The sequence below is a fragment of the Nelumbo lutea genome, chromosome 1 (assembly GCF_056320005.1).
Source record: "Nelumbo lutea isolate HS-2025 chromosome 1, American lotus-T2T, whole genome shotgun sequence".
NCBI lineage: Eukaryota > Viridiplantae > Streptophyta > Magnoliopsida > Proteales > Nelumbonaceae > Nelumbo > Nelumbo lutea.
In genome coordinates, this window is record NC_142684.1 from 171,712,783 (window position 1) to 171,732,169 (window position 19,387).

The 19,387-nt window shown below is 46.2% G+C and overlaps 1 protein-coding gene, 1 long non-coding RNA gene and 1 other non-coding gene across 3 annotated transcripts; 2 read left to right on the top strand and 1 right to left on the bottom strand.

Annotated features, from left to right (window-relative positions):
* Positions 1 to 5,165: 5,165 nt before the first annotated feature.
* On the top strand, positions 5,166 to 5,362 carry LOC148879196 (U2 spliceosomal RNA). The gene has a single exon (XR_016106016.1). It is a non-coding gene; the product is annotated as a U2 spliceosomal RNA (small nuclear RNA).
* Positions 5,363 to 5,757: 395 nt separating this feature from the next.
* On the top strand, positions 5,758 to 6,687 carry LOC148879197 (Acyl-CoA N-acyltransferases (NAT) superfamily protein). Its single transcript, XM_088960629.1, is given in 2 exon segments — positions 5,758 to 5,878; positions 5,976 to 6,687. A coding segment is annotated over 1 exon segment (528 nt). The 5' UTR covers positions 5,758 to 5,878; positions 5,976 to 5,978; the 3' UTR covers positions 6,507 to 6,687.
* A 4,844-nt stretch (positions 6,688 to 11,531) lies between these two features.
* Positions 11,532 to 12,670, bottom strand: LOC148879198 (uncharacterized). The gene is made up of 2 exons (XR_016105611.1): positions 11,987 to 12,670; positions 11,532 to 11,887 (listed from the first exon to the last, which is right to left on the bottom strand). It is a non-coding gene; the product is annotated as an uncharacterized LOC148879198 (long non-coding RNA).
* Positions 12,671 to 19,387: the final 6,717 nt, after the last annotated feature.

The following is a 19,387-nucleotide window of genomic DNA, read 5'->3' on the forward strand; positions in this document are numbered from 1 at the left end:
TATGTAGGAGGCGTCCTTGATCGTCATCAAGATCTCCGTCCGCCTTGTGTTCAAGGGCGTGTAGTCTGTCCGAACTGCTAAGGGAGCTCGGGACGACTGGCTTGGCTTCACCTCTCGGTTCTGGCTTCTTCTGTCGTTGGGGTTGGAGGGCTCGCCTTCTCTTTTTCTTTTTTTCAACCTCGCCTTCAGCTCTCTGGTTGATCTCTTCCTCTATTGTCATAAACTTGTCCGTGAGCTTGAGGAAGTCGGCCACGGTTGCTGGCTGGCTGGCCACCATGTGCCATTTGAATTCTTTGTGCATCACCCCTCTTTTGGCCGCAACGAGCTGTACTGCGGGGTCTAACCGAGGGATCTGCAAGCATGCTTCATTGAACCGCTTGATGTAGCTCCGGATGGGTTCTCCCTCTCTTTGGATTACCCCGAAGATACTTTCCTCGGTTCTGGGGCACCTCTTGCTGGTAACAAAGTGCATAGTGAAGATCTGCACGAACTGGGCCCAACTTTTTATTGACCCGGAAGCTAGGTTCCAGTACCAGGTGCGGACCACCCCTTTGAAGGTGGTGGTGAAGGCCACGCACATGCATGACTCGCTGGCCCTAGCGAGGTGCATTTGCCACTGGAACGCGTCGACGTGGTCGTTGGGGTCAAAGGACCCATCATACTTGTCCAGAGATGGGAGTTTGAAATCTCTAGGCAAGGGGACTGCCAGAAGTTCTGCTGAAAGGGGGGAAGGAACTAAGAGAATGGGGACGATTTTTACCTCACCCGAGCTCGTTTCTTCCTTGCCTCTAAGCTCGGGTAGCACATGGGTAGCAGTTCAGCAACTTCGCCGGTGCCTTCTTTGAGTGGGCCTGGTGCTGGCGTTGCTCGCCTCCGTGTTGCCGAGCTCGATGGGCCCGGAATGCTGGCCTGCTGCTAAGGCGCTAAACCGATTCTCCATGAGTGGGAACTCGGGCTTGGAGCACCGGGGTGACTTCGTGGGCGAGGTTCCTGACCCACCCACGAGCTGCGAGGCGGGGGTGATATTTCTTTGCTTTCGGCCTGGGATGAGGCCTGACTATTAGGGGGGTTCTGTGGTCGGGAAGCTTCTCCTTGGTGAGGTTGTCCACCTTGAGGGGAGGCCTTGACCGGCTTTGAAACAAGGTGCCGGGGGGGAGCAGTGGCTGGTTCAAGGGTAGCTGAGGGAACTGTTGCTGATAATGGTGTTGGGAGAGGTGGTGCAACACCTGGTGTTGCTGGAGTTGGTGCTGCTGGAATTGCTGCATTTGGGCTTGCATTGCCCGCATGCATTGCATTAGATCATCCAGCTGGTTTTGGCGGGTTGCCAGTGGGACAGCAATTGGTTCCGCGAAGTTCGTTTCAATGGGGAGTGGAAGAGGAATGTTCAACGAAGGATTGTTCAGAGGCGCCACTGCCTGTGGCACATTCAAACTGGGGATCCCATCCACTAAAAAAGGGATGGTGAACTGCCCAATGCACACCACTGGAACATGGAGTTGTTCTCCGATAGTGGCTGTTTCTGTTCCACGTCCGGCACTGTTGGAGGAGGCCATTTTGGTGTTGGAGTGGGTGTTGGAGTTTTTGAAAGAAGGGTAGGTAAGAGAGATTTAGAGGGAGGCTTTTAGAAGCTTTCCCAAGACGGCGCCAATTGATGGAGCGCGATCCGACCGGTCTTAGCTGTCAATGATTTCGCCTCTGAGCTGGAGCGGCGGGGAGCCTGAAACGGGAAAGATGAGGGAACTTCGAGGGGAACCCAGTGAGATAACTCCGAAGCTCAAGTTAATAATCTCTCAAAGGCAAAGTATAGACCAGATGGCGCAAAATTCACATACCTTGTTGTTGGGGGTAGGGGGCATTTTATAATCACTTCACGCACTCGCTCCGAAGCCCTTGTCAAGTCGAGTATGATTACCCTTGCATCTGTCAGTTCGGGTGCCGTCCTTTCTGCCGGGACAGAACCGTCACAGCCTTTTGTCGGAACTGTCTCTCTAACTGGAGATGGCGGTGGCAGGTGGCCGTTTGGAGTGCGGCCGTCAAGCGTCAGATCCCAAGTCAGTTGGGTGCGCCGCCCTTGGGTACGGACTTCCTCGGTGTTAGGCATAGTACGGTTTGTTTGGGTTTGGTGTCCTGAGAGCGATGCAGTGGAGTGGTGAGTGAGGCGAAGTCTTGAGTTCGGTGGTATGTCCTGTCTGCTATGGGGCAGGCCAGTTCGGCGAAGTGTATCTCAAGCTGTACAAGGCAGGCCAGTCCGACGAAGTGTGTTCCGAACTGTTACAAGGCAGGCCAGTTCGGCGAGGTATGTCCCGAACTGTTACAAGACAGGCCAGTTCGGATTACTGTCTGGTTTGGGGCCAAGGGTGAGTTCGGGCCCCTAGTAGGGAGTTGGACCGCTGATTTCTCCCCTTGGTGCTCACGCCTTAGGCGTGTTTTTGTACCGAGTTGTTGCCTTTGCCATGTGTTGCATATCTGTGGGGTCGGGCCAAATCTGCCTTCATCAAGAACCATAAAGATTAGAAAAAGGAACTGTTGGAGTTATGAGCTTTCCCTCTCTTCCCTCTCCCTCTTGTTCTCTTCCCTGGTGCCATAGGGGAGTCGCCGAAACTACAGAGGTCGGAATTAGAAGCAAAGCAGTAGTCTCTCTCTCTCTCTCTCTCTCTCTTCTTAGTTTTCAGAACTAGCTTCAACGGTCTCCTTCACTCCGTATCCTCGCTCTCGAATCCAGAACACATGGAGAAAAGGAGGAAGAAAGCAAGGTCCTGAACTCATGAGAAATTTGGGTTTTGTGTTTCTTAGCTCCAACATTTGTTTTCTCTTTCTGGTTCTCTCTGACCACTCCACGATGCCCTTATTTTAGTTTTCTCTCTAACATTCGTTTCATTTTTCCCTTATCGATCAAAATCATCGCTGTAGGCAGCTGCAACTTCTAGCAGCAGCAGTGATCTCCTTCCTCCACCCCTTTCCCTCTTCGTTCTCCCTCTCCACCTCCCCATGTATACAATTTCATCTCAAATTTGAGTATCTCTCACATCTGGTTTCTTTATTCTACCCCCTTTTCCCTATTCTTCTCCCTCTCCACCTCTTACCAGTGCTGGCATTAGAGGTAGGGCGGCTGGACTTAGGCAGCAAAGACCGAAGATGAAGAAGAAGTGGGGTATGGGAGAGAAAATTGAAGGGCAAAATAGACATTTCAGTCTTCTCGTCAATATTTTAACGGTAATAAAAATAATAGTATTAGACAATAATCAAATAGAAGATGTATAATTAGTCAATTCACTTCAGAAATTTATCCTATTCACCAAGAGGAGTAAAAAGATTCATGCTCTAGTCCTTGAAAGTCACGCTGGTTCGATAGTTTATTTCAAGTTCGCAAAAACTTCACATGCTCGATAAATAAATGGATTTTTTTCTCGTAAATCTATATTGGAAATTTTACACTGTTGTAATTGAAAAATCAAAAGTTCATAATTCATTCCATGGTGTTGGTGTTTTTAACAGCATTCTCGTAACGTATCTTTTCAAGAACAAGCCTAGATGAAATGAAAGATAAAAGTCTCATGAACTTGCCAGGTGGCAAACAGAGCTACTTGTTTCACGAAAGAAGAGTCAATTAAGGCGGTTAGTGGAATTATTTGATTTGAAGCCACCCATATATTTTCATTTGGTCCGGTGGTCCCTACATCCAAAGCGAAAGATATTATATAGTTAAATAAATCCAACTAAGTCTGAAACTGTTTCAAGTCCCAGCACAAAGGAAAGTCCTGGATGCCTTCATTCACAAATCACGCACAATAATTTAATGGCCACCATGATGTAAGTTCAAGGAGTTGACTGGGTTCGTCTACCAGCCGCCGATTTTGAAAGCAAGTGTTTAATGATTCATTTTGTTCATCCATTATATATAGAAAAACTTTAATTTCTTCTATATTCATCAACTCAAGTGCTCGATCAGATAAATTCAAGTGCAAGGAAAGAAATGGAGGGAGCTTTATGCAAACCACATGGAGAAGAGAAGGATGGGTTACCGGAGGTCTCTCTCCGGCCATTAGAGCTCGCAGACGTGGATGATTTCATGGTTTGGGCCACAGACGATCGAGTGACACGTTTTTGCAGTTGGGACAGTTGCACTTACGCCTCTAAAGAAGATGGTTTGAAATATATCGAGGACACAGTTATTCCTCATCCATGGTTCAGAGGTATTTGCTTGAACAACCGCCCAATTGGTGCCATTTCAGTCAAACCGTACTCAGGCAACGATAGCTGCCGAGGTGAACTTGGTTACGTTCTGGCCTCCGAGTATTGGGGACGAGGGATCGCCACACAAGCTGTGAAGATGGTGGTGTTGTCCATATTCAAAGATTGGCCGCATTTAGAGAGGCTTGAAGCTTTGGTCGATACCGAGAATCTGGGCTCGCAGAGAGTCCTAGAGAAGGTTGGGTTCATGAAGGAGGGTGTCCTGAGGAAGTATGTAATTCAAAAGGGGAGCACTCGAGATATGGCGATGTATAGTCTTCTTTCTACAGAATTTGATTAGTTATTTGGTTGCAGATGTGATGTGAAGGAAACTTTGGGTTTTCTATGTATTTGAATTTTGATGAATTACAGGGAGATCGTAACTTGCTTGGTTTAGAGGATGAAAACTGTGTTTTCTTCGTGGGATTTGTGGTAACAAATCCGTGCTAGATTATCTGGCTACGTACTCCAACCATGTATTAGCATTCCTCTATGGAATAGAATTAAACAGCTGATCTTTGATGTTTTTCAAGAGAAAAGGATGACCCATGTAACAGAAAGTATCTTCAATCAAGTAGGCCTTAAATTGAAGGTTTTGACTATCAGTAACGACCAAGCTTAGAATTTAGATACTCTCAGGCAGGGAGATCATAGCCCAGTGCTCCCAATGCCATAGCCAGTTTGAGAGTTGATCATTCAAAACCAGCCCATGAATTTTGATGAATGTATCATGTGATCGATTTTAGTCTACCCACCAACTCAACCAGATTGATCCGGTCGGTCTGGACCTCAACCTCATGGAGGAGACGAGTCCAATGTATTTAAATTGGGACTGAATGGCTCATTACCCAACTTCTAGTCCCACATCGGTTTAGAGAAAGAGCAGAATATCAAATGACTACCATAAAAACACAACCATAACCCCTTCATAATTCATACCTTTCTCGGCCTTTTGGCTAAGATCAAGTGTAGTATCTGTTCTTATCAGTTTAATATCTGATACGTGGGCCATAGGCTCACATGATATTAAATTAAATATTTCTTGGGGGAAAGCCCACCACAGTAGCTTGCTTCTGGGGCTTTCGCGCGTCGCCCATGCGTTGCAGTACTGCACGGGCCTGGCGCACCCCATCAAACCAAGGTTGTAAGGATTTAGTTTACGAAGCAGAGACATGCATCCTTTATTCTAACTCTGGTTCTGTCAGAATTCCTTTGTTTCAATCTTTTCTCTTCTTCTTTTGTCACCCAATTCTTAACTTATGCCTCTGTTTCCTTATTTTTATTTATCCAATCTCCTACTCCCGTGCCTCCTCTTTGTGCCCCTGAGGTGTAATTCTTTTCTTTTCTCATGTAATCATTATCGTTATCCATACTCTGAACAGATACCCCTCGTCATTGGCACTTGCTCAGGATTAGGACGACGATGATGCTACTGGTAATTGTACTCAAGAAGATGCAGGTATATCTTGATTTCAGTACAGTGCTGAAACTTTTGTCCAATGGATTCCCCACAGATTTGAAGCTTCAACAGATTCCATTTACCAAATGATAAGATATCAGAGTTGCTAGGATTCATCCTGCAAACATGAGCAGCTAAACTACAGGCTTCCACACATCTACGCCTCAAAGCCTCGTAATCCAACAGTCGGTATGTCAACCTTGAGCTTTACCATTAAATCGATAACCATAAACGTATTGGACTACAGTTTCTGATACTGTTTTCGTTGGTTTACTGCTGTTTCAAGAACATGGATGTAGATTTGTCGAATATCACTCTCCGTCCATTTAGACTTTCTGACCTTGACGACTTCATGGTGTGGGCTGGTGATGATCAGGTGACCCGTTTCATCAGATGGAACACCTTCACCTCTAAAGAAGAGTCTTTGAACTATATCAAGGACGTTTGCATCCCTCACCCTTGGCGTCGATCAATATGCTTGGACGACCGCTCCATTGGATTCATTTCTGTCAAGTCAGCTTCAGGCGACGACTACTGTAGAGCCGATATTGGTTATGCTGTGGCCTTTGAGTACTGGGGCAAAGGGATAGCCACCGCAGCCTTGAAGATAGCGGTGTCTGGTGTGTTCAAAGACATGCCAGGCTTGGTCAGACTGCAAGCTTTGGTTGATATAGATAATAAGGCCTCTCAGAGGGTCTAAGAAAAAGTTGGGTTCCTCAAGGAAGGTGTTTTGAGGAAGTATTGTTTGCTCAAAGGTAGGATCAGAGACCTGGTTATCTACAGTTTCTTGTGCACTGATAGCATTCTAGATTCATAGTCAATTTTGATGTTTCCTTTTGTCTTTTGAAAGCCTGTAAATTGGTCAGAGATTAGGGAGTGGAACTTGACTTTTGCAGATTTCTGTCTAACTGGGATTACTTTATAATGTTGACAGAGTACAGTTTCAGTAGCTGTATAAATTTGCTTCCAGCAATGTATATTGTATGTCTAACTGTTACAACTCGAGAATGTTGCATGTGGCTTGTTAATTGGTAGGTTTAATTCCTTCTTTTCTTCAAGGGGTGAGATTCAGTCCCGCTTTTCTTTGTTATATTGCCAAATAAAATATAAATTTAAAAGTGGTGGGTGATGAACTTGTAAGATTTCAGAGAAAGCTCGATGATTCCATTCACTATTTAAAGCGGAATTACAACGAAAGTTAAAAAGATTTAACTTTTTGTAAAGATAACCTCTGTGTCTCTATCATGATCCAACTCAAATTCCTTCCATCTTATCTCAACCACATACATTCCCTAAACAGAACTCGTGGAGAGTGGAAATAGTTGAAGTAGCCAATAGGCCCTTCTTTAGTGCACTAAAAAAATTAAGTGATCTCCATTGACGGCATCATCACTAGAGCTCGACACGGCTGAAACAGGATACGACATTTTCTTTTGATACAACAGCAGGATAAGACATTTAAAGATAATTAAGTGGCCCCCTGAGACTCTCTCTGAGTGTGTGTGTGTGTGTGAGAGAGAGAGAGAGAGAGTTCTATCGCCATAAATGGACAACCAAATATGGAGTCAAGAAAGACCGCATCATATTCTTATCAGAACGAACAGTAACAGTAGAAGAACAGGAGGAAAGAGGATAGGGCCAATGACAAGGTGGAATACAGGGTTTCCTATTTTCTGTTATTTGTTTGGTTTCTATTTAGTTTACTATTTATATATGGCGTTAGTAGCTAACTTTGTTTTTCTTCATGGGTTATCTTATCCTCAATTAGGGCTTTTTGGAACCATGGTTGGTGGGTTTGATGTTTGGATCTTTTCTTGCGTTTCTGTTTTCCTTTTTCAAAATTTCCTTTGTGCTATATTAGTCTCGGTTGTAGAAATGCTTATGGAAGAAGAGAACATAAAATAAAAAAAAAAAAGAAAACTAAATTTAGAACAGCATCTAAAATGAATATTGACGTAATCGTTTCTGGTCACGTACCAATTTTTTGTGATGTATAATTTTTTTTTGGCTAAGTACCTCGTTATTTGACCCGGTGGTGACGTGCCTTGGTGATGAGCTACTTGGTGGTGACTCCCTGGTGGAGAATTGCCTGGTGGCGAGCTCCCTGGTGCAGAACCGCCTGGTGGCGAACTGCCTGGTGGCGAATTGCCTGGTAGCGAGCTCCCTGGTGGCGAACTGCCTGGTGGCGAACTGCCTGGTGGCAAATTGCCTGGTGGCGAACTGCCTGGTGGAGAATTGCTTGGTAGCGAGCTCCCTGGTGGAGAACTACTTGGTGGTGAACTCCCTGGTGGAGAACTGCCTGGTGGCAAGATCACTGGTGGAGAACTGTCTGGTGGTGAACTTCCTGGTGGAGAGCTACCTGGTGGCGAGCTCCATACTAGGTGGCCTATGACTCAGAGAATGGTGGAGCTCCCTAGTGCAGTGCAACCCGACTGCCCTCTGCATGAGGTGATCTTCTTTCCTTTGTAGGTAGTGGGAGCTGAGGGACCTGCGAGAACTCCATCTTTTCCTCCTCTTTGTAAGCGGCGGGAGCCGAGGGACCTATGAGAACTCCACCTTTTTCTCCTCTTTGTAGGCGGCGGAAGTTGAGGGACCTGCGAGAACTGAATCAGAGGACTCGGGGGTATTTTCCCGGCAGGGACTCTCCGACGCTTAAGTTAGCACTCTGATTATAGAGAGCTTTGAAGATGATATTGGAGAAACGAGAGAGCTAGAGAGTAGGGATTACCTCCATTTTTTCCCTCTCCCCTGTCTTTGGGGGTTGGAGTCCTTATATAGTGGTGTCCTGTCAAATCAGGCGTAATAGCCTCTGTCAAGTCAGGCGTAACTGCCTCTGTCTCTCTGCCGCAACCGTTACTACCAGAGCTAAGGTGGCAGGTGCAGGTGGCTGCTGCAGAGTACGATTCTGCCAATCAAGGGACAACTCTCAGGATTGGCAGGCACGGCGCCGTCTAGCGAGAGACGTGGGCGCAGGCCTCCGAATCTATCAGGTACGGTTGTCAGGCAGGAGATCTTCTTGCGATACGTCGAGCTACCCCTAAGTGCCAAACTACCTATGCCGAGCTACCTATAAGTGTCGAGCTGCCCCTAAGTGGCGAGCTCTTCGTAAGATGCCAGGCTGCCTGCGGAGTGGCCAGCTGCCTGTGGTGAGCTGCCTATGCCGAGCTACCTGTAAGTGTCGAGCTGCCCCTACGTGGCGAGCTCTTTGTAAGATGCCAGGCTGCCCGCGGAGTGGCCAGCTACCTATGGCGAGCTGCCTATGCCGAGCTGCCCCTAGCTATACCGAGCTCCCCGAGCTATGCCGAGCAGCCGGAGCTGCCCAGTTGTCAAGAGGCTGCACTTGGTTTGCATGAGGTGCCAGGTGTCACAATTTCACTAGAGGGCAAAATCCGCCCTCATCATTTACCCCCCACTCCCGAGCTGAGAGTAACTCAACGAAGGGAGTAGATTTCTTCTTTTGGCCCATAAGTCGACGAGCTAGTAAGTGCTGATCCAATTCCTTAGGCTTTGGGAGCTGCTTGTATGTGACGAGCTGCCTGTAAGGTGAGGAGGTCTCCGCCAGTTCAATAGTGTAGCCTTTAGGCTCTAGGGGCAACTTATAGTTCACATTTGCTGATCTTGCTCATGCTGAGGAAGTAACTGGGTATTTAGCAATAGTGTGGCTCGTAGGCTTTGGGAGTGACTCGTAGTCCACTCTTCTTGACTTTGCCCATGCCAAAGAGGCGACTGGGTCTTAAGCAGTAATGTGGCCCGTAGGCTTCGGGAGCGACTCATAGTCCACTCTTCTTTGACTTTGCCCATGCCGAAGAGGCGACTGGGTCTTAAGTAGTAATGTGGCCCGTAGGCTTTTGGGAGTGACTCGCAGTCCACTCTTTTTTGACTTTGCCCATGTCGAAGAGGCAACTAGGTCTTAAGTAGTAATGTGGCCTGTAGGCTTTGCCTGTGAGGTTCCGAGCTATGATTGTACTGCATCAGCTTCGTAATGCCGGTCACCCACTCCTACAAGAAGCTACTGGGAGCTCGACCTTCGGGGGCAGCACTACTAACTTTAGGTCGCTAGTTCACATGGGAGCTTGGAAGGCTCGACTGGTAAGGGCGCCTATGTAGTCCGTTGGCCGCCAACTCCCGCGGAAGCCACGAAGAGCTCATCTTTGTAGGGGGGACCTTGCAGAGAGGACTGATGAGGCATTATCTGAATTGAAAATAAGGTTGGTAGAGCTACTTAGTTTGTTAGCTCCCTGCATAGTCTTCGAGTTCATAAAAAATGTAAACTATAAAGCGATAGCTTCAATTTCTAAAAAGTGAGGACTTAGCTTTGGTAAGATGAGAACTTAGCTTTATGTAGCATGTTCCCACAGACGATGCCAATTGATGTAACCGTTTCTGGTCACGTACCAATTTTTTGTGATGTATAACTTTTTTTTGGCTAAGTACCTCGTTATTTGACCCGGTGGTGACGTGCCTTGGTGATGAGCTACTTGGTGGCGAACTCCCTGGTGGAGAACTGCCTGGTGGCGAGCTCCCTGGTGGAGAACTACCTGGTGGCGAATTGCTTGTTGGCGAACTGCTTGGTGGCGAACTGCCTGGTAGCGAGCTCCCTGGTGGCGAGCTCCCTGATGGAGAATTGCTTGGTGGCGAACTGCCTGGTGGAGAACTACTTGATGGCGAACTCCCTGGTAGCGAACTGCCTGGTAGCGAGCTCCCTGGTGGAGAACTACTTGGTGGCGAACTCCCTGGTGGAGAACTGCCTGGTGGCAAGATCCCTGGTGGCGAACTCCCTAGTGGAGAGCTACCTGGTGGCGAGCTCCCTACTAGGTGGCCTGTGACTCAGAGAATGGTGGAGCTCCCTGGTCCAGCGCAACCCAACTACCCTCTGCATGAGGCGATCTTCTTTCCTTTGTAGGCAGTGGGAGCTGAGGGACCTGTGAGAACTTCATCTTTTCCTCCTCTTTGTAAGCGGCGGGAGCTGAGGGAGCTGCGAGAACTCCACCTTTTCCTCCTCTTTGTAGGCGGCGGGAGCTGAGGGACCTACGAGAACTAAATCAGAGGACCCGGGGGTATTTTCCCGACAGGGACTCTCCGACGCTTAAGTTAGCACTCTGATTATAGAGAGCTTTGAAGATGATATTGGAGAAACGAGAGAGCTAGAGAGCAGGGATTACCTCCATTTTTTCCCTCCCCCCTGTCTTTGGGGGTCGAAGTCCTTATATAGTGGTGTCTTGTCAAATCAGGCGTAACAGCCTCTGTCAAGTCAGGCGTAACTACCTCTGTCTCTTTGTCTCAGCCGTTACTGCTAGAGCTGAGGTGGTGGGTGCAGGCGGCTGCTGCAGAGTACGGCTCTGCCAATCAAGGGACAGCTCTCAAGACTGGGAGGCACGGCGCCGCCTAGCGAGAGACGTGGGCGCAGGCCTCCGGATCTGTCAGGTACGATTGTCAGGTAGGAGATCTTCCTGCGATACGTCGAGCTACCCCTAAGTGCCGAACTACCTATGCCGAGCTACCTGTAAGTGCCGAATTACCCCTAAGTGGCGAGTTCTTTGTAAGACGCTAGGCTGCCTGCGGAGTGGCCAGCTACCTGTGGTGAGCTGCGTATGTCGAGCTACCTGTAAGTGCCGAGCTGCCCCTAAGTGGCGAGCTCTTCGTAAGACGCCAGACTGCCCGCAAAGTGGCCAGCTGCCTGTGGTGAGCTGCCCCTAACTATACCGAGCTCCTCGAACTATGCCGAGCTGTCCAAGCTGCCCAGTTGTCAAGAGGCTATACTTGGTTTGCATGAGGTGCTAGGTGTCACAATTTCACTAGAGGGCCAAATCCGCCCTCATCAAATATAACTTGGGATTGTCGGTTAAACATAACAACTCTAAAAAATTAACGATCCAAAATCAGAAGATGAAGATTCGCAACTTAGCAATTCCCAAACCCCAACTAGTTATTAATGTGGCCAACTACACGAGAGAGGGAAAAGGGAGGGAGGGGTTATCCAGAGACCAACAAAGTGGCAACGAGGATGATGAAGGTGAAATCATCAACAGGGATACCAGCACATACATTCGTTCAAGAAGGTGCCCGGCGGTCTGTAGCAACTTCCACGGCCGTTGTATTTCGCAAAGCACTGTTGATTGCATACAGAGTTAAGATTGCAGCCAAGAAACGCGATTTTGCATGTCTTGGCATCAACGACCTCCACCCTCGTCGTCTCGGCTGCACAATCAAGTATTTTCTTTTATGGGTAAACGATCACAATAATTTCAACAATCAAAAGGAACCGAAGAAAAAAAGGCATGAAAAAATGAAACAGACCTGAGAAGAAGAGTAAGAGAGACAGGAATAAGGAGGGAGAGAACTTTCCCATCATAACAGTTGAGCTCTGTTTTGTTTGTCTTCGAGAGTGAATGCCAATGGGTTCATGTCATGACGTTCATGAATTAACCAGTACAGAGTGGGGATTTGATGGAATCTAGTAGTGTCGCCAATACTTCACTGGTCACGATAGTCCAGTTGTCATGAATCTCGGTTGCTCTGAGCCTGAGCCGTGTGGCTGAGAGTAGCCTGACGACTGATTACCATAGGTTGAAAGTTTTAAGGACCAGATGCTGCGACATTTGATTCATTTCTGAACCCCGAGTAGCACAATTGTCCAGCTTTCAGGCAAGCCACTGCCATGCATTGGAGGTCACCCTGAGAGAGAGAGAGAGAGCTCGACTTGCGAAAGACAACTAAAAACTGGAGTTTGAATACAAAAGCAGGGGGCTTATGGGACCGCACCTCCTGCTCCTGTCCTTTTGTGATTTAAGAGCTGAGCTCCATGACGGTGAAGCTTATCGAGTGGTATGACTAAAATCCATCTTCGCTCCGGTGACCGGGGAACCTACTCCCACGCAGAAGGTCTCCGTTTACGTTTTCCGTTTGGAGACAGCCGAATGACTTCTGCATTGCAGTTTGCTAGATGTTTGTCTACCGGATTCAAAGCGTCTTGCTTAAGAAAGGCTAGTTTCTTTGAAAATCTTAACCAAACGACACCTAGTTAAATAAGAGACTACTAGATTACTTGCGCAATGACTATGAAATGTAACCACCAGACTACCTAAGCCAAAATCCAAAGGAATATAAAATGACTAAACTATCCCTTCTATCTGAAACAAAACATACATAAAATAAAATAACCAGAAATTTAATCTCATATCTGACCTTTTTTCTTTGATATATACCATTACCATGGCCATATTAGATAAATGGAATGTCAGCCATTCCTTTTTGGATTAACTATTCTGCAACCTAATACAAAATTCTGAATGACAGCCCCTCATAGTCTGTTAGTAGTTCTCCCCCTATAAACCACATCCTGTCCGTAAATTTGGCATCATCTTCAGGATTCATCCCCTATATAATAGGGTTAAAAAATTTTGATCTGGACTGATCAGTCATTCTCCCTTCTCTTTTAGCCTTTTAGGCTGCATTTGTTTATGGTACAATTCTGATCCGGATACAAATTTTACATGCGATTCATTTGTGCGTTCATTATTTATAATACATTTTTATTTGATACAAAATTTGTACTTTCTGTTTCATTTGTATACATTGCATACCTTACATCCCAAAAATTGATGTAAAATTTGCATCACCTCCCTCTTTGATCAATTCCCTCCTCGGAATGACCTCATCAACTTACTTGTTACTTCACTCCCAAACAAATGAGTACAGATCTGCTGGGCACATTACAGCTGTGCATTGGGAGCCTCTCTTGTTCTTTATGTTGTCATTGGTAAGGACATGTTCCTGATGCACTGCTGTATTGTCTTCCTAATGCATAACTGTAATGCCTTGTGTACAACAGATCCAAATTCCAAACAAACAACTCTCCTAATCCTTACCTCCATTCCCTTTTGATATGAGGTGGAATATTTCATGGCATTTAATTTTCTTAATTTGTATTTTATTTATCAAAAACAAATTATTTGCACTCCCATGCATTTATATCATAAACGAACTAAGGCTCAGTTTGGAAGGAGTATAAATACAAATATGTACAGTAAAAATACATACAAAATATAAGATTTTGCACTCTACATATTTGAATTCACACTCCTTCCAAACGAAGCCTAACAGAAAAATGTTTACCCCATGAATTGAGGATGCAATTTCAGATCACCCCATTGCTGGCTAGTATTAATTAAGGCTTAAGTTATCTTTTTTCAGGCTGAGTTTCAACTTGATTATGTTATGTGTCCGTCAGTAGTGCTATAAGCCAGGCTACTTGAAATTGACCAAGTAACTATGCCCATCCAAGAAACAATTTGAAGAACAGCAATTTTGCTTAAAAATAACCTTTTAAAAGATGACAAGATTCCCACCATTTGGATAATGCTTACATATATAGTAGTAGATTGCACTTCCTTGAAATAAGTTATATTTCTGGTGTTTTTCATGGATCAACAAGTTGCCACAAGTTAATTTATGAAACAAGTTGAAGCTGGAAATACTTCGTGCATACATGTGGAGACACAAGAACATGAGAAGATTCAGAAGGATGAAAAACTAGGAGTTCAAGTGTTGTATTCATTTTGAATGTCATCTAATATAATTTCATCAGACTTTATCTTAATTACCTAGCAAATTACAAATCCACATCCGTAAGATATTCAGGAGAGTTAAGTAAAATAAAGCATAGAATTAAACACAGGGCAACAGGGCTCATAGTTGGAACCCAACACCACCACCCAAAAAACAAACAAATTAATTAGATGTTGCCAATTGTTACTTGGGTAATTGGGTCCATCAGGTATTGAAACCTTTAAAACAAGGTTCTAAATATCTATACATGATCGGTCTGTACCGGTGTTTTTTTTAATGTATTATTTATTTATTTTTTTTTTAAATCAGTTCAAAAGAGTCAGTTTAAGTCCCTCCCAGTTACCTTCTGAAGTATGGTCTGACTTGATACACTCGCTGTAGGAGCATATTAGGGAGGCTCCAATGTGATACACATTGGACGATACAGATTAATACATAAGGATATTTTAAACCTTGCTTTAAGAAAAATGGCAATGGAAAGATAATAAAGGTTTTACCAAGATGTATAAGAAAATGAAACTTTTAAGTATTTAGGTTAAATCAACAATACATGCCTCGGCCCTCAGACAAGGTTCACTTGAGATTGTGGTTGGTTTGATAGAAAGTAACAAAAAAACATAAAGTTGAGGGAAAGTGTTTCTCCTTACTTTTTGATGAGGGTCGATTTTCCCCTCCAGTTATATTTCGTTATGTGGTTACGAAAATGCTTTATAGCATCTTGGCGACACATGTGGTAGGACTTTGCTTGAACGCAGTTCGACAGTTCGGTTTATGGAGCCTGACTGAACTTTAACCTCGCTTAAGGGCGTCTCAGTAGATAGATTGGACTACCCGCTCGGAACACACGTTTGACTTGACTATACCATGCTCCCGACCTACTTGTTCGACCTGGGTAGCCTGGGACCTCGATATGCTCGCAGCCTACATTGCATGCATTCGCAAACACGATGCCCATCTAGCAACGATAAGTTCACTTACCCCACCTCGCGGGGGAGTAGATAAGGACACCCGCGATGCTGTACAAGTGTATCCCGGAAGCAACGGACGAATAAGACACATTTTAATGAAATCTCAAGGTCTATATAAGGTTATGCTCACTTACATACACATATATCCCACTTATTCACTTTGATTCCTATTTGCATATTTGATCGTCACCTTGAAGAGCTTGGCCTATATTAACTTAAGCGTTGGAGACTTGCCCGGGATATCTACCTATGCTCTCTAATATCGTCTTTCTTGTAGATCAGCTACTTAGGTGGCATTCGGTAGCACTGAATGCATCTCTAAACACCGAAAATGTTGCTTTTTCAGCCGATGGAGGTCGTTTGGTTCTGCCACTAGAGCATCTCTTTGAATTATCCCTCCAAATTTGTTTAGAGGTAGAGGGCGAAATCTCACTTTTAACCATGTCCTTCTATAAATTTTAAAGGGGAAAATTCCTTATCAGTACTTTGTATTTTAGGAATTGTTTTAAGTCAATCCTCGAACTTCAAAACGCATATCATTATCAGTATGTTATACATTCTTATCAATCCAACAAGTTCTATGTTTTGGAAATGTTATATATAGTTGTCTTGTCTATGCTGCGGTGGCTAAGAGTTTCGGGATGAGAAGTCTTGGATCGTACGAAGCATTGCCAACGACAAATTTGAATCATGTCGAGATGAAGGCGTTGACGGGAATCCAGACATTCTCTCCTCAACGTTGAAGAATCAAACTGTGATAACTGAAGAATCGAGAACGAAAGAAGACATAATACCCCCAAAACATAGAAGCTTGTCAGTGAAGCAGAAACTTCACATCCAGAACTAAAACCAATGTGCAAATAAGGTAACCCAAATTCCATATTTATCTTCGCATTATTGCAGAAAATGGCATTGGAGTCATGACCCAAATTGTTCATAAGTTACATAATTTCTACTAAATCTCACAAATCAAAAATCATATAATCAAAATCAAAATTGAAAGGAAAGAAAAGGGCGTGACCGACCCAATTAACTAAAAAATCGGAAGCGATGATATCATTATTGACTTTGATGTGGCCTTTGAAGGTCGGTTAGAATTGGAAATTTAGAACTTAAGGTTGAGTTAAGTTTGGCCTCAACCCGATTTAACCCGGCCTAACTTGCAACCCTACCAGCTTCTATTCAGTAGTCGCCAATAGCATGGGAATGAGATAACGTTGTTTCAAGACAAATAAATAAATAGATAAACCCAACAAACTCAAACATTTGACAATTAAGAATTCGATTTCCCAACAACATCAACATTCTCAGAAGCTTGGATCACTGGCACAGCCTGGATGGCAATTGCCAGCTGTTGCCGCTCCTCATTTGAAGCATTGTCCCAAGTGCTTTCTGTCTGATGAATCAAAAGAATGGTGTTATGCACTAACAGAATAGCAAACGGAGAAGAAGCCAAAGTGTTTTTTGTCTGATAAACACCGATAATGGCCATGGCATTTGGCAACTGTTGAATATTTGAGTTTGTCGGGTTTATTTATTTATTCTCAAAACAACGTTATCTCCTTCCCATGCTATTGGCAGCTGCTGAATATTGTTTGTTTCAAAGATTGGATTGTACCTAGTTGGCTGCTTGAAGTTAATAATGTTGTTGTCGCTATCAGTTTTTTAATAGGGATACCGGAGTTTTTTAATAGGGATACCGGAGTAGGAAATTGTTACAGCAATTGGTTCAGTTTCAAGGCAGAAGACAATGAATGGAACAACCTTAAAATAGAATGTATTGATCAGGAATTTTCCCATTTAACAAAACCCAAAATTGGTCATCATCTTCCTCCACCCTTCCATAATCGGAAAATGTTAATAACCTTATGATGAGGGCAGATTTGGCCTTCCAGTAAAATTGTGACACGTGGCACCTCGTGACAACTAGGAAAACACCCAGCCAACAAACTTACGAAGTTGGTGACCCACCCGGGCACCTGTCTGGCCGGCCTGGCGCAGCCTGCGCGAACTGCGCACGGCCTGCGCAAACTGTGCACGGCCTGCGCGACCTGGCCGACCTGGACCAGCCTAGCGCATGATCCGGCCAAGGCGCCAGCTTGACGACCTGATCTAGACAATGACCCGCCGACTGACACAGGCACCAGCTTGACGACCTAATCTAGGCACTGTCCCGTCGACTGACACAGGCGCCGACCTGACGAACTGGCCTAAACACTGACCCGCCGATTGACGTAGGCACCCCTCTTGACAACCCGGCCCAGGCGCCGACCTGGCCGCCTGACACAAGCACCAGCCTGACGACCTCGAGGAGTTCACCACCGTACCCCGGTTCTGACCGGATGCGACGAGTCTTACCGTTTGGAGGCTTTTCACCCACCTAACCCGCGAAGACTCCGGTATATAAAGACCTCACCCCCCAAAGGGGAAGGGGATGGAAAAGAAAGGGAAGTAACCCTGCTCTCTAGCTCTCTCATATTATCTTCAAAGCTCTCTACAATAAGAGTGCTAACTTAAGCATCGGAGAGCCCCAACCGGGAAAGTACCCCCGGGACCTCTGATTCAGTTCTCGCAAGTCCTTCAGCTCCCGCCGCCTACGAATAGGAGGAAAAGATGCAGTTCTCGGAAGTCCCTCAGCTCCCCCCACCTACAAGGAGGAGGAAGAGATGGAGTTCTCGGAGGTCCCTCAACTCCCGCCACCTACAAGGTGGAGGAAAAGATGGAGTTCTCGGAGGCCCCTTAGCTCCCGCCACCTACAAAGAGGAGAAAAAGATGGAGTTCTCGCAGGTCTCTCAGCTCCCGCCACCGACAAAGAGGAGGAAAAGATGAAGTTCTCGCAGGTCCCTCATCTCCCGCAGCCTACAAAGGAAAGAAGACCGCCTCATGCTGAGGGCAGTCGGATTGCGCCGCACCAGGGAGCTCCAACATTCTCTAAGGCATCGACCGCCTAGTAGGGAGTTCGCCACCAGGCAGTTCGCCCCCAGGCAGTTCGCCACCAAGGCAGTTCGCACCAAGGCAGTTCGCCACCGGGGAGTTAGCCTCCAAGGCAGTTCGCCCCCAGGCAGTTCGCCACCAAGGCAGTTCGCCCCCAGGCAGTTCGCCACCAGGGAGTTCGCCCCCAGGCAGTTCGCCACCAGGGAGTTCGCCCCCAGGCAATTCGCCACCAAGGCAGTTCGCCCCCAAGCAGTTTGCCACCAAGGCAGTTCGCCCCCAGGCAGTTCGCCACCAAGGCAGTTCGCCCCCAGGCAGTTCGCCACCAGGGAGTTCGCCACCAGGCAATTCGCCCCCAAGCAGTTCGCCACCAAGGCAGTTCGCCCCCAGGCAGTTCGCCACTAGGGAGTTCGCCACCAGGCAGTTCGCCACCAAAGCAGTTCGCCACCAAGTAGCTCATCACTAAGTTACGCCACCACCGGGTCGAATAACGAGGTACTTTGCCAAAAAATTTTACATCACAAAACATTGGTACGTGGCCGAAAACGGTTACATCAATTGGCGCCGTCTGTGGGAACCCGCTACAAAAAGCTAAGTTCTCATCCTACCAAAGCTAAGTTCTCATCTTGCCAAAACTAAGTCCTCACTTTTTAGAAATTGAAGCTATCGCTTTATAGTTTACATTTTTTATGAACTCAGAGACTATGCAGGGAGCTAACGGACTAAGTAGCTCTACCAACCTTACTTTCAATTCAGATAATGCCACATCAGTCCTCTCCGCAAGGTCCCCCCTACAAAGATGAGCTCTTCGTGGCTTCCGCGGGAGTTGGCGGCCAACTGACTACATAGGCACCCTTACTGGTCGAGCCTTCCAAGGCTCCCGTGTGAGCTGGCAACCTAAAGTTAGTGGTGTTGCCCCCGAAGGTCGAGCCCCTAGTAGCTTCTTGTAGGAGTAGGTGACCGGCATTACGAAGCTGATGCAGGCCAAGCCTACGGGCCACCTCACTACTTAAGACTCGGTTGCCTCTCCGGCACGGGCAAAAGTCAAAAAAGAGTAGACTACGAGTCGCTCCCAAAAGCCTACGGGCCACATTACTGCTTAAGACCCGGTTGCCTCTCCGGCACGGGAAAAAGTAAAAAAAGAGAGTAGACTACGAGTCGCTCCCAAAAGCCTACGGGCCACATTACTGCTTAAGACCCGGTCGCCTCTTCGGCACGGGCAAAAGTCAAA